This window comes from Callospermophilus lateralis, chromosome 8, assembly GCF_048772815.1.
Source record: "Callospermophilus lateralis isolate mCalLat2 chromosome 8, mCalLat2.hap1, whole genome shotgun sequence".
Taxonomy (NCBI): Eukaryota; Metazoa; Chordata; class Mammalia; order Rodentia; family Sciuridae; genus Callospermophilus; species Callospermophilus lateralis.
In genome coordinates, this window is record NC_135312.1 from 87,907,005 (window position 1) to 87,925,613 (window position 18,609).

The 18,609-nt window shown below is 38.8% G+C and overlaps 1 protein-coding gene across 2 annotated transcripts in view; it reads right to left on the reverse strand.

The window, feature by feature from the left end:
- Window positions 1-14,164, reverse strand: part of Npnt (nephronectin) — a 68,852-nt gene extending 54,688 nt beyond the window's left edge. For both annotated transcript variants that reach the window (XM_076864502.2, XM_076864503.2), the window contains exons 1-2: window positions 13,918-14,164; window positions 11,582-11,682 (exon numbers count right to left, since the gene is read on the reverse strand). In XM_076864502.2, coding sequence (XP_076720617.2) covers window positions 11,582-11,682; window positions 13,918-13,988 — 172 coding nt within the window. In that variant the 5' untranslated portion in view covers window positions 13,989-14,164. The remainder of the gene's footprint in view (window positions 1-11,581; window positions 11,683-13,917) is intronic.
- Between the last annotated feature and the right edge of the window lie 4,445 nt (window positions 14,165-18,609).

Consider the following 18,609-nt stretch of genomic DNA (forward strand, 5'->3'; position numbering starts at 1 on the left):
TTTGTTCCCCTACAGCCATTATAGAATGACGACCTGAGTAAACTCACACAACATTGCCAGCAAAGTCATTTGGTTATAACTTACAACCCTAGAACTCCCTCCTGCAGCTTGCCCTAGAACCACAGTCTCCATTCATCTGAGGGGCCTCAGGGATATTATACCCTTAACTATATGTGGTTAAAATTCATAAGAGCTCTGATAATTTTATGAAATTGTAAGTCATATAAACCACAGAAATTAAATTATTCAGGGATTAACTTTTCTTGCCTCCTTAAAACAGGTTTACAGGTTTGGAGATAGCCAGGAGCTTTGGAAAGCATTAAAGAAAATGAGGAATAAGAAACCTTAAGGAACTAGGCCCTCTAATCCAAAGGTATACCTATTTTCTTATGTACAGCTTAATTACTCTAAAAGATTCTAAAATGTCCAAGTATTAAACCAGGTATAGCCTTTAGAAAGGAAATAATAGAAGCGGCAGACTGAAATGCAGATGTGGTTACCACATGACTCAGGCTGGAGGCACACAGCTCCTAAGCAAGCAGCACAGCAGAATCCATACACTCCCTCGCAGGTGACAAATGCCAGGTACATAAAGGAATGGTGTGCCCTTGCACTGCAAAAGTGGTTCTACCCCCTATCCCTAATCATCATATAGAACAAAGCAAAGACTCCAAAAAGTTCTCCACACCTCAACTTTAAATTTTATGTTTTTCACTGTTGAAAAAATTGGTATTAGCCCTGCAAACGCTATTCACAGTTATCCAACTTGGTATGTTTGTAACACCAACATCCAGGACAACAGAACCCACAAGTTCATGTTAAGTAAGAACCTGGATGATCCCAACTTCTGGTGAACTACTTCATAAGTATTGAAGATATATAATTATTCATCAGACATCAATATAAGATTAGAGAACAGAAATCTAGCAAGTTCATACATTATCTTCATATTTTTATACTTTCTTCCCTAAAAGTAACTGTTTCAAAAAACACCTCTGCCTTATTTAGAAAATGGAACTGCAAACAAAGCAATGATGAACATTTTAATTCATCAATGAGTTTAAAAATCTATCCCAGGGACAAAGGAACTGAAAACCACCACTATCTTTCATTTGAACTTAGAACAATTAATCCAGTGGAAACTATAAACATAGTAATTATAGAAAATATAAAATCAACTCTAAACACTCAACATACATAACAAATACAACTAAACATGAGTTGCAATGTGTGTTTTTCTATTAATGAACACTGGTTTTGTTATTTGCTGGCATGCAAACATTTGGCAGATAAGAGAAATGAGGACTGGCCAAAGAGTCTGTTGTTCCTAGGTTCACTGTATAAATGATGCCCAGAAGCAATGTTTGCATATCCATATCTCAAGCCATAATTTGCATGGAAATGAAAGGGTGCATAGCAAACTGGAGAAGAGGTTTATATATATATATAGTATACTCCAATGCATACAAAATTGATACTAAAATATCTCTTTACAGAACCCACTTATAGTGGAGCTCAAAGAACACCTATCTGCACTCCATTTACAACATGTCTGGGTACCAACTCCATCAATCGCTGACTGATCTTTAAAATATATATTTAAAAAATAAAATAAATAAGGACTGGGTTTTAACCTACTAAATAATACAGCAAACTTCAGGATGATTTTTAGTGACTCCAACTTGAAGTTGTCTAACTTGGAACTATCTATACAAATCTCTATAATAGTTTTTACCCTTCACAGCTAGATATAAAACCTAGCCTTGCACGAACTGCACTTTTAAAGTAAGTGTCTCATCTCACATTGGAGAAACTTCCATAAAATGACTTTTCAAAACCACCACTGGCTTCATGACTGAAATGTGACTGTGGCCCCTTCCACTCTATCACTCCCCACTCTGTGAAGGACTGCGTGAAAGTCTTTCAAAACTATGGATAATAAAAGCCATGCTTTTTTTCTCTGAAATAACAGTTTGTGTTTTTTTCCCCTAGTAAACAACATGAATTATCTAAGTAATAACACTTCCATTTTTCCTTTGGCTACTAGAGGCAAAGAGCCAAATTATAAGACATATTTAGTTTCCTATGGCTCACATTTCTGCAGTTTATTAATGCTCTTTCCAACATGTTTTATTTTAACCCTCTTATTCCCTTTAGTCCTTGTTAATTATTTTTATATTTTATTGCATGAAGTCCTAAAAGTTAATTTATACTTTCCCCCAACAAGAAAAGACATAAAAATGAAATAAATAAACCAATTCTGATTATTTTTCAAGGTATCTTCTAAAGAATCAAAAATAGAAAGTGATTGAACAGAAGGTTTCCACACTGCAATGTTAGCTGAGATTTATCCCTTCTTTGAATCACATATTTTATGTAAGAAAATTTATAACAACAAAATGAAAGCTCTTTGGGGCTGGGATTGTGGCTTGGTGGCAGAGGGCTTGCCTACCATGTGTGAGGCACTGGGTTCAATTCTGAGCATCACATATAAATAAATAAAATAAAGGTCCATTGACAACTAAAAAAAATTTTTAAAAAATGAAAGCTCTTCAATTACTATACTAATATAGAGATAGGAGGTCTCAGTAATTCTCCCTTATCTAATTACATTTAACAGTGATAATGATATACACATAGAAATGTTCATTGTAGTATATTTTATAAAAATACAATATTGAAAATCAGTTAGTATACATAATCAGGATTATTATGGTACATCTACATAATAGCCTACTGTAAAGCCATTTAAAAGAATAAGTCAGTTTACATGAACTGATAAGAAATGATCCTTATATGAAAAAAAATCAAGATACAGAATGGTTTTTACTTCATGCTCTAATTTTATGAAAAGGGTAAACTTTGGAAATGTTTAGAATTATCTTAAAAAATTAATAGAAAATAGTGGTTTTCTGATGGGAAATAGATGTTAGAAAAACAATTAAGTAAGGCTATCTCTCTCTCTCTCTCTCTCTCTCTCAATATTTCTTTTAATTTTTTTACTTAAACATGCATGTCTTCCTTTTTAAGAAGATGAGTTCAGTTGATAATTCCAATGAAGACTAGAATAACTAATGGAAAAAATATATGCCCCTACAATTTTAATTCACTTTTTAGGAATATTTTTGGTACAACAACATCTGAACATACTCTGCAATTATTTTAATCACAATAGATGTCTCCAAAAGTGATACTCAGATGTCAGAATTCTACATACTCCTCCCTAATAGACAACGGTTTAGAAAAAAGTATACACCATATACATAAATATATAAATTATGGCTGAAATATTCAGATAATAAAAGATCAATGATTTAAGCAATTCCTAAGTGCATCTTTCTTAAAGGCAAATAAAAATCCACATCCATAAAATGCAGACAGAGCAATAGACAGGAAGCTACCGGGGAGATCTGACAAATCTCACCGCATTCTCCCAACATCAGCCAATTGCCACTGATCTGAGTGGAAACAGATGAAAAGTAGGAATAGTCAGAGGGCTTTCTTAGGAAAGAGTAGGAACCAGAGCATCCTAAAAATCAAGCAATAGATTAGACTCTAAATATGGGTCTTCCAGAGCTGTGAGTCAATACTGGCATCCATTTTCTTTCCATTAAACTATTTATTACCAAGTAAAAAACCACTGACCAATCAATCAAAACTACAAGTGTATACATCATTTGACTATATATAAAAATTGCCCTGTAGAAATATTAGAATGCAGGCAAAACAACATTTTTTCAACATTACACTCAAGATTATTTTATTTTATTATTTTTTTAAATTTTTATTGTTGGTTGTTCAAAACATTACATAGTTCTTGACATATCATATTTCACACTTTGATTCAAGTGGGATATGAACTCCCATTTTTACCCCGTATACAGATTGCAGAATCACATCGGTTACACATCCACTGATTTACATATTGCCATACTAGTGTCTGTTGTATTCTGCTGCCTTTCCTATCCTCTACTGTCCCCCCTTCCCTCCCCTCCCCTCTTCTCTCTCTACCCCATCTACTGTAATTCATTTCTCCCCCTTGTTTTTTTCCCTTTCCCCTCACTTCCTCTTGTATGTAATTTTGTATAACCCTGAGGGTCTCCTTCCATTTCCATGCAATTTCCCTTCTCTCTCCCTTTCCCTCCCACCTCTCATCCCTGTTTAATGTTAATCTTCTTCTCATGCTCTTCCTCCCTGTTCTGTTCTTAGTTACTCTCCTTATATCAAAGAAGACATTTGGCATTTGTTTTTTAGGGATTGGCTAGCTTCACTTAGCATAATCTGCTCTAATGCCATCCATTTCCCTGCAAATTCTATGATTTTGTCATTTTTTAATGCAGAGTAATACTCCATTGTGTATAAATGCCACATTTTTTTTTTATCCATTCGTCTATTGAAGGGCATCTAGGTTGGCTCCACAGTCTTGCTATTGTGAATTGTGCTGCTATGAACAACTCAAGGTTATTTTAGATTCAAAGTAATATAAATGTCTTTCAATAAAAGATAGGTTAATAAATCATGTATAATTATAAATGAAATACTATAAATCCATAAAAACTAAGGAGGCTTTTTTACATACAGATGATAAAGGAAGACCTTCAAGATGTTTCATTTAGAAAAAGAAACAAGGGACAGAGCAGTATACAGTATGCTTTCATTTGTATAAAACAAGCAGGTGACAGGAAAAATATAGGAATCTAACCATAAATATTTAAAATATTTCTTAAAGATACACAAAAATACTTGTCAATACTTATTTCTCTAAGGAGGGATATTTGAGGAAGTGTGTGCATCTTCTCTTACAAAATAAATTAATATTTTAGAAAGATAGATGGGAAAAATTTTAAACCTATACAAAATTGTCAGGAAAAGACAGAAGTGTCTGGCTGTGGTAGAGGGTATAGTAATGCGATTTAGGCCACTAGAGCCATTCTTTCTAGCCCTTTCTTTTCTCCCACAACAACAAAGGTCCAATCCTGTGTTGAATCTTTCTTACTGTAGCATGCTGCAGGGAGTCAATCGATATCACTGTCACCTGAAAATCATATAGTTGGTTCAGCTGACCCAGAATGCATAGAACATGAGTTCTACAGATAAAAAGCACCAAATAGAAATGTTGGATATTCTACTTGCTACAGGAGGATGGGTGGGTGGGGAAGTTGATCAAAACTTTCTAAGTATCAGACAGAGAATGTTTTGGAAATGGGAAGTGCCTGCTTGGTCCTGGTTTGTACCAGCCTGGGCACTTTCAAACAGCACATCCCTGGGGCAGGAACATTAAGATAGATCCAGCTGCTGAAACTGCAGAGACTAGGGTGCTTCCCTTTCTTTGCCCTGGTCTTTCAGTTTGGGAGGTACTAAATTCTAATCCATAAAGATTAAGACTGCCCAGATTAACTGTATGAGGGGATCTCAGGAAATCAGTGGATCTTAATAGTATTATTATAAAGATCAGTTCTAATCGGGGAAAAGAATGAAAGAACAAAGTGATTTCTGTGAAACTTAACTTTGAAGACTACACATACTCAAAAGTTACCTGTATGAAAAGGTCAAGCTTCTTCAACACAGCTTTTAGTTTGGAATCTGCATTCCAAGACCACTCGAAGTTACTCAAAATACAAGGTGTTCTTAAACAACCTTTCAAGGGAAGTGGTAGTTAAATAAACTTGGTCAAAAGCCTTACTTCCTAGGGATTTGGGGATTCAGGTTGAGTGCTGAAAGTAATTACAAAATTATCCGCTGCCTTGCTTTTATTCCCATCTCAAAAAAAAAAAAAAAATCTGCATTTCTTACCACAAAATTCTAAGGGGAAGCTAATAAATGTAGAACAGTGAACCATGCTCAGGTTCCTGAAGATGGACTGAGAACCCTGCTATTGGGCCCAAATGTCTCAGAAATGCTCAACCAAATGGAATAGACATGGCTGATATGGCTCTGAAAGGTCAATCCCACTCCCAGACTCCCAGTTACATCTGGGGTACCTAAGATTGACGGGTATAAAAATATTTCTTTATGTGTAAAGAACTAATTCCTGTTCAACACAGTTGCTCTAGTTGTTAACTATAAGTAGAAAGGCACTCATTAGGAGTAACCTCTGTGTGGGGGGAAGCCTACACGTGGTCTTCCAAGATGATACCAAAATTTCTAATTTAAGAGCTGGCAGGTATATATCTCAGTAGTAGAATTCTTGTCTAGTATGTGTGCAAGACTCTGGTTTCCATTGCCAGCACAGGGAGAAGTAAAATCTAATTTATTCTTAATTATTTTTTTAAAAATTCAAAATGTAAATAATAAAAAAAGATATAATTTATCTCATTTTGTAACTAGGGATGGGAAGTCAATGACCAGAATAGGGAGTAAAGATTAACAAAGCATCTTCCTTTTATAAGACTGAATTTCTAAACTGGGATGCAAGTAAGAAATTAAATGTGACATTTAAATATTTCATTTACTTAAAAACATCACTCTGCTTAACTAATAATAGTCTTTTCATTAGAAATGCAGAAATAATTCAATAATTTGCTCATCATTCTTTCCAATATTCATAGTAATTATGTTATCCACCTAAAATTACTTGACAACCCAAAATAGTTTCAGAATGAATTACTATTTCACAGTCCCTATGTTTCATGAATCTATGTTTAGCTAAAGCTGATAACAATCTAAATTTTCACTCTATATGGCATTTGTACAGTTGTAGCCTTTATTAAATTTGGGGATGAAACAGGAGGAAATGAGGTTCAGAACTAAAAAAGCAAAGTGAACTGTAGGTGTTGGTTTTATATCTTCTCAAAATCCCTAGCAGAAATATATAACAAAACACCTGAATTTTTCCTGGTCTTTAACGATAAATGAGATAAAACCATTTTATTCATACTATTTCCTTCAGAAACCACAAAATGTTCATGGACAGCCAAAGAACTCAGAAATTAAATAGCTTTGTTGAAACCTAGAACTAGTGGCTTTTCTTTGCAACTCTAGAAATTGCTTTCAACAACAACAACAAAATATTACTGTCATAAGCCACACACATAGGGCCAAATCTCCAAGCAAAGAGAAAGTCAACCATACAGGAAAACAGCATCTAGATCCTACATGTTCTTTTCGCCATTAGGAAGTTCTCAGATGGAGTTTAGATCTATAATATACCTTGGAAATATACTTGTACAATAAGAAAACTGTAGCTAAAAAATGTTAGCTAGCTAATCAGGGACAAAAGTCTAAGCTTGAACTTAGGTGTCCCAAATTATCTAGTAAAGAATTGTTTCCACAGCATACACAGCTTTCTAAAATAAAACATACAAGCCCTGAGAAATCTCTATTACAGAAGTATCCACATAGTAGGGAAAGAGAAACAGTTAACATAATTAAAATGAAATGTGCCATTAAGATTATGGAAAAGTCAAAGAACCAAATAACTACAGAGCAAGAAACAGAAGTATTCTGTGACAATTTCTGAGTGATTAAGGTGCTGTGTGTTGTCAACATGTAATAATAAATGTCTGGAAATAATAAAAAATCTTGATATTATAAAGAGCAACATTAACATTCAATAAAAGGAAAGCCCATGACAATTAGAAAATCAAATTTTGAATTTTGGATATGCAAGAGATCTATTTATGAGTCAAGAACAGAAAACAAAGAATCAAAGAATAGAAAGAAGTCAAGAATATGAGCTAAAAATGAATTATGAAAATACAACCTTCCTATTTCTGGAATGGATCATGCTTTCCCAGCAGGGCAGGAATGTTGGGACAGAATATTGGGTGGTACAGGCAGGAAGCAGGAGAACATATTCTGTGTCCATTTGGGTAGCACCTCTGATCCATCTTCCTTAGAGGGAAGGAATGGAAATTCCCCAGCTGAATGTGGCTTTGTGGCTTGACACAGTAAGCCAGAAGGGGTGGTTTACCAACTAGAGCACCCTACGGTGTTAGTCTTTTCAAAGATGTTCACGGAAAGGAGGATAGTAAGTAAAAATGAAATGCGTCCTGTTTTGTGTAGATGTGTATATCTGACCTGCATGACTATTGAGCCAAATGTCTCACAAATGTGCAACCAAATGGAATAAACATTCACAAAACTATCACTGCACTAGGGCATAAGGTCTAATAAATAATATAATAAGGGTACTACTTTCCCATCCATTTGTGTACACACGTAAGAAATAACTGAGAGGTTCTGAGCATGGGTGGGAATAGTCCCTTTTGCTTTAAAAAAAAATTTTTTTTTTGAGACAGGGTTGCTAAGGCTGGTTTTGAAATTGTGATCCTCCTGCCTCAGCCTCCTAAACTGCTAGGATTACAGGTGTATACCACCAAGCCTTGCCGCTACACTGTTTTGAAAAAAATTTCCAAAGTGAGTCATGAGAAGGAAAGAGAACCAAGGCACTTTTGATGAGGAAGAGAAATTGCTCCTCATGGAAAAGAATGTTGAAATTATCTAGGGGTCAAAAAGCCAAAAGTATTTTTTTAATTAAATTTCCTAAAAGCTGTTTGGAATTTTTTAAAATAGACAATCCATTACTAAATTTAATTGTTACAGAATAGCAGACATTTTCCTTGAATAAATGTTGTAATAAGCTTATAATTTCATAATGGTTTTCTTCGAAAACCAATCAGAAATATTCCATTCATCCCAGCCTCTTTTTAGTGCCGACCTACCCTTTCAGCTGACCTCTTGCCCCCACATTCCTCTACCTGTTTATATCCAAACAAAGATAGGCAGAACTCTGAATTGACACTTAGACCATCTAAGATTCTGGAAACAAAATACACAGGAAAACGCATCTCTGAATTTATTTGTACAACCTTGCCATCCTCAATGTAAATGGTAAAGAACAATGTGGACCTTTTTAATTTAAAGAATTTTATTTTATTGAAACAGAGAACTTTGCAAGGATTTTTAATTTGCGCAGCATAAATGCAAAAAAATGCATATATCATGTCTAACAAATGAAGACTCTGACTGCACAGATGTCCCTCCATAACATTGTTTTCAGTAGCAGTGTTTCTTTACATTTAACTTTACTGAATACATACGTGGTCTGTACTCAGTGCCAAAGATAGTTTTAAGTACTGTACAAATTATAACCCTTTCAAACCTTGGGATGGTCCTTGAGGTTATATACAACTTTGGATTCATTTTAGAGATAAGGAAAATAAAGCACAGAAAAGTTGAATTACTTGTCCAAGGCTACATAGCTAAGAAGAGACAGAACTGGAAATGAAATCCAGGCAACCTAGCAACAGTGTGCAAGTCCCTCTGCATCACACTGGCTTTCAAACGTTTACCAAATGAAAACAAACTGATTTTGCAAAATTATCTTATACATTTTTCTAGCATTACCATTTCAATAATTAACTCATACCATGTTGCAGTTTTCTCAGGATCTTAAGGAATAACAAGAGGGAAAAGACAAGTAGTATTAAATACTATATTTGACAACTTATCATACTTGAAGGAACAAAATAAAGGTATAAAAAAAAAAGTGTCCTGTATCTGATAGGAAAGCTCCTATGTAGACAGTAAAACCCTAGAAAAGCTCTTGAATGGTTAAGTTTTATAATGCTTCTATAATTCTGAATGGTCTCTGCACTCATTCAGATTCAGAATTACCAAGTTAGCACATATTGAACAAAATTTGATTACTCTATAGATAAAAAAAAGAAAAAATAGCTCCTAGAGATGCTTCCTGGGGAATTCCATATCAACGAACCTCTGAGAGATCTGAGAAGTGTTCTGCTTGGAATTCTTTTAGCACACCTGGCAGAGAGCCTGCATGCTCCAATTGGCTGCCTTTGGGAAGGTGCACTCCACTGCCATCCAGGGCATTCTGCCAAAGCAGGCTTGTCCTGGGTGGGGTTGGGAGACTGCATGAACCTCAAGGCATTTCAACATTTGATTTGGGAGTTTCCTGCAAATTACAGCAGCAAAGAAGGAAGAAACTATCTCAATTCCTGCAAAGAGACTAACCATTTTTGTTTGGGAGGGTTATGTTTATGTATTGGGCCAACAGAAGGATCCTCTCTTTACCCTTTGGTTATTACAGCCTGGTGGTTCCTCAGATTCCACACCTGTTGGCCTCCAGCTGTGTAAATACTTCTGACACACTGATATAATTGGCAGAAGCCTAAATTCCATCAGGTATTATCCTTCTTTTTGACCATTTACCCTTCAAAACTGAACAGACTAATCAGTAGGGATACCTGAGCTTTGCCTAGTTCTTTCATTTACTGGAAATTGGAGTTACCACTATTTCCCTTTAACAGGAGGCAATGGACCAACTGTGCAAAGGGTCTATGTAGAGGCTTGCACATAGTAGGTAGACAAGAATTATTCCCTTTACCTCATCCCTGATTAGAGACAATAGGCTATGTATGCAATTAGAATCAACCTTTAACTCTATTTCCCCTCCTTCACAAAGTTAAGGATAAACATCACAAGCATTCTTAAAAGTTTAAAGATGGGCTGGGATGTGGTTCAGCGGTAAAGCACCCACCTAGCATGGATGGGATCCCGGTTCGATTCTCAGCACCACATAAAAATTTTTAAAAAGGCATTGTGTTGTGTCCATCTACAAAAAAAGATTCTCTCTCTCTCTCTCTCTCTCTCTCTCAAAAAAAAAAAAAAAAAAAAAAAGTTTAAAGAGCTGAAGAAAGTTCTGCCTTTCCTGAAATTAAATTTACCTGAATCTTCACATTGCCAATCCATCTCTAAAACAGGCTCCCCCACTACCTGTCTCAACAGTCTTACTCTATTCATCTAAGCTGCTTCTTTGTTAGTGTCTATGTCCTAATGTGAAACTCAACTTGGTTCCCATCATTTCACTAGATGTACAAACCTAGTACACTAAAGATGCTTCAGAAGTTTATTTCATCTTTTGGAGTTTTGTTTGACTGTTCTGCAGGAAGACTGGAATAAAATTTTGAGATCCAGATCTACGTAAAATTTGGAAACAAATTTCTAATTTTTTTGTGATATGGCTCTGACTTTTACAATTAATATATCCACTTTTATTTTGGGGGGAAAAACAGAAATCAGTGTTCTGATTTAATATTTTTTTTTACATGAGGTTGATGATTTGCAGAACTTACAAATAATGCATTTTCAGAGTTTTTTTTTTTCCTGATCATATTGGGTGGTCTGCTTAAAGCATTGTCAATACAACTTCTCTTCAAAAAAGATTTATGAATGGGCTACTTTACACAACAGTTATGGTGAGGATTTTATAAGTACTCTAAGATTATGAGTTTATTTAGTGTAAATACAGTCTAGACTCATTATCTTACCCCATCTCAAAGCCTGGAGCAAAGAATGGTATAAGCTTGATGAAAAGGAGGTGGAGATATCGGGGACAAATGCTAAAATGAACATCTTAGATGGCTCCCCATGAAAAACAAAGCTTCTTAATATAGGTGGTTCAGGTTGGAAAGGTACAGAATAACCAGTTGGATACTGTATCTGAAAACCCATGTCAGAACTGCGTAGCCAAGACTTGCTCAGAAATTATGAGCTCTCCTATGTGTGAAGTGAAGCACTGAATGATGGTATAAAGCCCACCTCCCAGCCTGATACTCACGTTGGCACTGTCCCCAGGACTGGCGAGCCCAGCCCCAGCAGCAGTCAATCCTCCCACCATAACGACATAGGCCAATAGATGACACTATTTGCCTGGGCCACCTACCAAACAAACAAACAAAAATATAAATAAACAAAGACACTTTTAAAGTTAAAACTAATTCCCTCTTTGTTATTGTTTTAGATCACATCCACAATTTTCTAAAATTTATGCCTGCAGAAATTTAAGGATAAAACACCTTCACAGAAACAGTTCTGCTATGGTCCAATTTCAATCCTCAGACAGTTAAACACACACACCCTCACCAAGTACACAGGGACAGGGAATAAAGGGGGAGAAGATCCTTTCTTAACTAGAAATAGCACCAGCTAAAACCAAGAATCCTCAAGGCTGCCATTCACAGGGTGGTTTTTGAAGCTTGAAATAAAACAGATTCCTCAAAGACTCACACCTGTTATGGGGGCAGGGAGCCAGTTTTGACTGATTCATTGTAAACTTAAAAAAATATTAAATAATGTAAGACATGTCAAAGAAAGAATTTTTACTATATGAATGGCAGATGTGGGAAGGGCAGAAAGAGGAGAGTCCTCAAAAATCAAAAGCAACAGGGCTCTTTTGGAGATAAAACTGGAAAAAGAAAAAGAAAAAACTGTACTAGAAAAAAAGTCTAAACAAAACCAAGGAGAGTTTAAGGTGTAATTGACATCTCAAGTACCCTATGGCTTGAAACTTTCCTGTATCAACAACTCATATTATTTTCCTCTCCAAGGTAAATAATACCTAAAGAAAGAATACAATTTCAGGATACAGATTTATTCACTAGATCACACTTGGATATGTTATTTGCTAAATTGTTCCCTTAAGTAACTTTTTCCTCTAGGAAGATTAACGTTTTAATTGGCTTTTTCAGGCATCTTTTAAAAGCTATATTAATATTTTGTGTGCCTAACACATGGTGTATTTTTTGTTGTAAATGTGCGCAAGGAATGCACACCATACACAAATGTAGGCAAAAAATTGCTTTAAAAAATAAAATAAAAAGGCATAACCTCTGGTTGCTATTCACTTTTCCTTAAACTCTCCTTAGCTTTTCAATTTCCTTTGCTTTACCTGCCCTTTCTACCCCCAGGCCCAAAGTACAAAATAACCCCCGACTTTCTATTTCCTCCGACCAGGTGGTAAACAAGCTTTTCTCAGCGCTCCACTGGTTCCCCTCTGTTCCCCTACAGGTACAAAAAAGCCAATCAATCGTGTGATTGATTCGTTCCGAGATTGCAGGTAAAACAGGTGCGGCATCTTCAGGGCTGCCAGAGACACACAGCGGTGGGTGGGGATGGGGGGGTGCGTTTTAGGAGGGCGACTGGATGGCGGAGTGGCCCAGGGCAAAACCTCTCCACCAGCAGCCATCAGTGCGCAAGGTGTCTGGTCTGTAATCTGGAGGAGGTGAGGGGACCAAGCACGCCCTCCTAACCGACACTCACACTCTTGTCACTCCCTCTCACGCACACCAGAGAGGATCCCGCGGCCTGGGAAACCGCGGGGCGTTGCGCGCTGCAACTGAAGGACCTGCTGAGTGACAGCGGAGACTGATCCCTGGGTTGTTGGAACCTGTCAGAGCACGCAGCAGTCTGGCTCGCTGGAGGTCTGAGGAGCAGTGCGGTGTGAGCTCTCGCCGCCTCCCCCCTACACACACACACACACACACACACACACACACGAATATACACACGCGCATACCCAGGCACAGGCACACACGCACACTCATTCGTAGCGTCTCACTGTGTCTTTATTTTGAGACCCCTCCCTGGAGAAGACCAAGTGGGAAGACACACAGGTCCTGGTAACCCAGTCGCTTCTTCTCCCCGCAGTCTTTGTGTGCATAGCCCTGACAGCTCCGAGCTGTGATTTCATCCTGGTCACCTGAAACTTTCCCCACCGAAGCGTCTGGTAAATCCTGAGCGAGTTCCCGGGTCAAGGGATGTCCCAGGCGTCACCTCTACTTAAAGGCGAAACCGCGCCCTCAAGCTGAGGTCCTAGTTTCCAGCCTCTCTTCTCCCCCAGTCCCAATTCCTGAGCCCTGAGCGGGGAAGAGCCGCTCGCCCAGCCGCGGAACCGCCCTCTAGGAGCCGGGACTCGAACCCAGCGCGACCTCTGCAGTCCCCGGCAGGCCCTCGGAGAGGCCCCACGACTATACTCCCGGGAACCCGCGCGGTGGCCCAACTTCTGGGCCGGAGAGTAGCTTCTCTCACTGCGTAAACCCCACGGGGAGTGGAGCCCCAGAAGTGCGAGTGTGAAATTAGCGCGGGAAGGAGAGGGCGCCCCGGGGCCCAGCTCACCTCCCGTCGAACTCGGCAGCCGTCTGCAGGTAGAGCGAGGACAGGAGCACCAGCGCCAGGGGGAAATTCATTTTGGGCGGCGAGTCCCGGGAGTGAGAGTCGCCGAGCGCCGGGAACAGGTTGAGGTTGCTGGGCGCGGGGGAAAGGCGCACTCTCCTCCTCAGCTCCCCAGAGAAACTGCAAGTCGCGGGAACCCCCTACCGCCTCCGCCTCGGCTCCTGCTGCCACTGTGGAAGGAGAGAGGCGCGACGCGCAGCCGGAGCAGGTCTGCGGCGCGGCTCCGGGAGCCCCCTCCGGCTCCCTCCCCGCGAGGGGAGGCGCTGCAGGGGGAGCTGCACCGCTCGCAGGGAGGGGCGCTAGGGGCGGGAGGGGCGCGTGCGCCTGACTCCCAGCGCCAGCTTCGGCACAGGGTGGGGGCTCTCTGCCCCTCCCAGGGGCCCAGCAGTTCCTGCGGCTCCGGGGCTCGTAATCTATGGGAAGCCAGCGTCTCTACTCGGCGGGCCAATGGGGGCGAGCCCGAGGCTGGTAGAAAAGTTGCAACCCTGGCCTGGGAGAGAAAAATAGGGTGCTCATCAGGAAAGGGTGAGCAGGGAAGAAAAAGGGGCCCGAGGCGTAGGTGCACGCCCCGCGGCTTTCGCCCGAACAGGTGGCGACCGCAGTGGAGAACCTTAGTTTTCACCGGAGGGCAGAGAAGCCCAAGATGAGAAAGGTTTGTGGGGCTGGAGCTGAGCAGTGTCTGCATTCAGTGAAACCACAGCAGGACTTGGACAAATTAGCGAAGGCAAACTCTAAGAGTTTGCTTCTCCAGCAGAATTGGCAAAGGCATATATATATATATATATAAATTTTGTAACCAGCAGAAGGAAATGTTTGGCTCTCCAGTTTTGAAGAAACGTGCAGACTGTTTCTATCTCCTCCAGCATGTTAGAATACGGCTGCCCCTCTAGGGGCAAATGCCCGCCAGAAAGAGAGGGGCATTACTACTTAATCTTGTGGTGTCTCATCTTGCAGGATCCTTTAGAAACCATTTTAAGTAATCATTACTCTGTGGTTCCAGGAAAAAAAAAGTATCTTACTAAAGGACTATGTTCAAATGAAAACACATGATTATCCTAAAAGGCACGTTAAAACATAAGTCTGATCAAATCACTCATCTTTTCTAACTCTACCCCAAATGGCATCTCCTGTCTCTTCCCCAAGCACAAGGCCTCCTTGTCTTTCTAGCACCTTCGAGGCATGCCCTCTCCTTGGGCCATTGACTGTTTCCTCTCCCTAGACCAGATAACTGCACACATGGCTCACATCCTCACTTCCTTCAGTCTTTGTTCAAATGCCACCTCCCTGAGGCAGCCAACAGTAACCACTCTCTAAAATTGAAACTTGCTTTCTCCTGATGCACCCTACCCTATTTTTGTCTTTTCTTCATACTATTCATTTTCTATTTACTGAATAAGTTGCTTATTTCTTGTTTCTCTCCCCCCCCCCCAACCCTCTCCCCGCAAGAATGAAAGCTCTACAAGGGCAGGTATCTTTGTTTAGTGCTTAGTTCAGTACCTGGCACATAGTTGGTGTTCATGAATGTTTGTTGAATGAATTTATGAATTTCTTATATTACAAGCCCCCCCCCCCTTTCTTTTTGAGGTTTCTGCAACTTTAAATTGTTAATGGAAACTTCTGTGGCAGAATGACCTTACTGCCCTGATCTCTCCGTGTGTGTAAAAACAGGAATTTTCTGCAAGAAAAGGAAAAATAAATGGTTCCAACTTAAACTGACTCTTTGATTTCCAAGTTGTTTTCTGTTAGCAAAACAAGTTTCTATTTTAATCTCAGGAAATATCCATGCCAATTCAGATTTGGGACATTATTTTAGGCAAACAGCTTGGTGTCATCCATTTCAGATCCTTCTAATGAAGTCCAAAAATGTAAAAGTCAAAATATTTTTTCTGTGGAAAGTCAGATTTTTGTAAGTGTAATGTAGGCTTGGTTCCAGGCTCCACTGGCTACTCCTTAGCTGTTTTCTTTGTTTATTGGTTCCTGCATTAAATTTACAAATAAACTCCACCAGAGCAATGGACGATTAGGAGGAAAGAGGTCAACCTGAAGGCTAAAAACCTGGAGATAGAAGGGAAAGTGGAAGAGTAGATAGGTGAAAACTGGATTAGTATTTCAGCAGAAGTGTAATGCCCCATCTGCATGCTTCTTCTTCTCTTCACCCTAGCAGTATATTTTCTTTGGCCTGGCAATTACTCCATCTTCCTTCTTCATTTGGGCAATTCCCACTTATCCTTTTGATTGAAGCTGATACTTATCCAGGATTTATTTTTATTGTTTTTTAATTTTTTGTACTAGTGATTAAACCTAGGGATGCTTTACCGCTGAACGATATCCCCAACCCTTTTTATTTTTTATTTTAAGTTGATTAGGGCCTTGCTAAGTTGCTGAGGCTGACTTTAAACCTACCATTCTCCTGCCTTAGCCTCCCAGCCACTGGGATTATAAGTGTTTACCGGGTTTATCTAGGACCATTTCTAACATTTTATTTGGTTAACTCCTGTAGTACAGACTTCTTACAGTACATTCCACACTGTGTACCACTAGGGGGCCCTGGAGAGACATTAGTCTAACCAATAGGAGGACAAGGGCAGCTACTATATCTTTTGTGCCCAGGTCACTGACTGGCACAAAGCTTAAATGCAATAAATATTAAATGGAGTGGATTGAATTGAACTGAACTATGTCTGGTAAACTTTAGCTTCTTCCTTGAATAAGCAGTAACTAATTATGTTAGTCTTTGTTGAATCAGAATAAGGAGATCTCTAAAGGATTCCAAAGTCTAACGTGTTATTTTGTTGCGTGATGACCACCAGTGATCATTCAAAACCAGAGGTGGAGAACCCATGGAAGTGTCATTTCACTACTCAGTCTGTTGGTTTTGTTGTTGTTGTTGTTGTTGTTTTTCAATGCTGGGGATTGAACCCAAGTTTTCACACACACTACCACTGATCTACATACCCAACCCTTCTATCTCAGTTCTAAAACAAACAAGGAAGAATGAGATCGAGTTGGGCATGATGGTGCACACCTTTAATCCCAGGAACTCCAGAGGTTAAGGCAAGAGAATTGCAAGTTCCAGGCCATCCTCAACAAATTACCAATACCCTAAGCAACTCAATGTGAACCTGTCTCAGAATTAAAAAATAGAAAAGACTGGCATGTAGTTAGTACCCCCACACCCCCCCAAAAAAAGAATGAGATCAAATGTCTAACTTTTAGTGATGACTGAATTTAGCAAGTAGGACAAACTTTTGTTTAGTTTTCTGTCATATAATGACACCTTGCAAGTAGTAATCCCAATTTTCTCATTCACAAATAATTTTCTGTCATTTGTTGTGAGTTAGGATAGAAAAAAATAAGAAACATGTGAAAGGAGTCATAAAAGAAGGACAAGGAATGAGATTAATTCAGAAGTTCTGCTTCTCTAGGCTCGTCATTCCCTAGACCAGTCTCTTTCCCAAGTTTGTTACGCCCAAATTCCTGGGAAATTCATAGATTTACCTGAGCACTGTTAATTAGCCCCCATTAAATAGATTAAGTAAGAGATGACATTTTTAAAAACCTATAATTTAAGGGACTTTTCAGCACTATCTAACCATCAGATAACAAAGACCACCCACATCAGCCTAAGGAAATTGACCACCATACATGGTCTTGAGATCACCAGACTGATATCATTCCTAAATACTTTTCCATACCCACTCATTACCAAGTTTTCTTTAAAGGATCTGGGAACCCCCAAAATGCATCTCTTACTCTTGAGATAACCCACATTCTCCCTTGAATGTATACTCTTTGCTTTACCCCAAAAGATACACCTCTCTCTCTCTCTCTCATATATATATGAATGACAGCAGAATGCATTACAATTCTTATTACATATATAGAGCACAATTTTTCATATCTCTGGTTGTATACATAGTATATTCACACCAATTCGTGTCTTCATACCTGTACTTTGAATAATAATGATCATCACATTCATCCATCATTAATTACCCCTGTCCCCTTCCTTCCCCTCCAACCCCTCTGCCCTATTTAGAGTTTGTCTATTCTTCCCATGCTCCTACTCCTATCCCACTATGAATCAGTCTCCATATACATACATACATATATATATACATATATATATATGTATATATATATAAAACATTCGGCATTTGGTTTTTTGGGATTGGCTAACTTCACTTAGCATTATCTTCTCTAACTCCATCCATTTACCTGCAAATGCCATGATTTTATTCTCTTTTATTGCTGAGTAATATTCCATTGTGTGTATATGCCACTTTTTTTTTTTATCCATTCATCTATTGAAGGGCATCTAGGTTGGTTCCATAGTTTAGCTATTGTGAATTATGCTGCTATAAACATTGGTGTGGCTGTGTCCCTGTAGTATGCTATTTTTAAGTCCTTTGGGTATAGACTGAGGAAAAGGATAGCTGAATCAAATGAATCAATAAATGGGATGAACTCAAACTCAAAAGTTTCTTCTCAGCAAAAGAAACAATCTGTGAGGTGAATAGAGAGCCTACATCGTGGGAGCAAATCTTTACGCCTCATACATCAGATAGAGCACTAATCACTAGAGTACATAAAGAACTCAAAAAGCTAGACACCAAAAATCAACAATAACCCAAT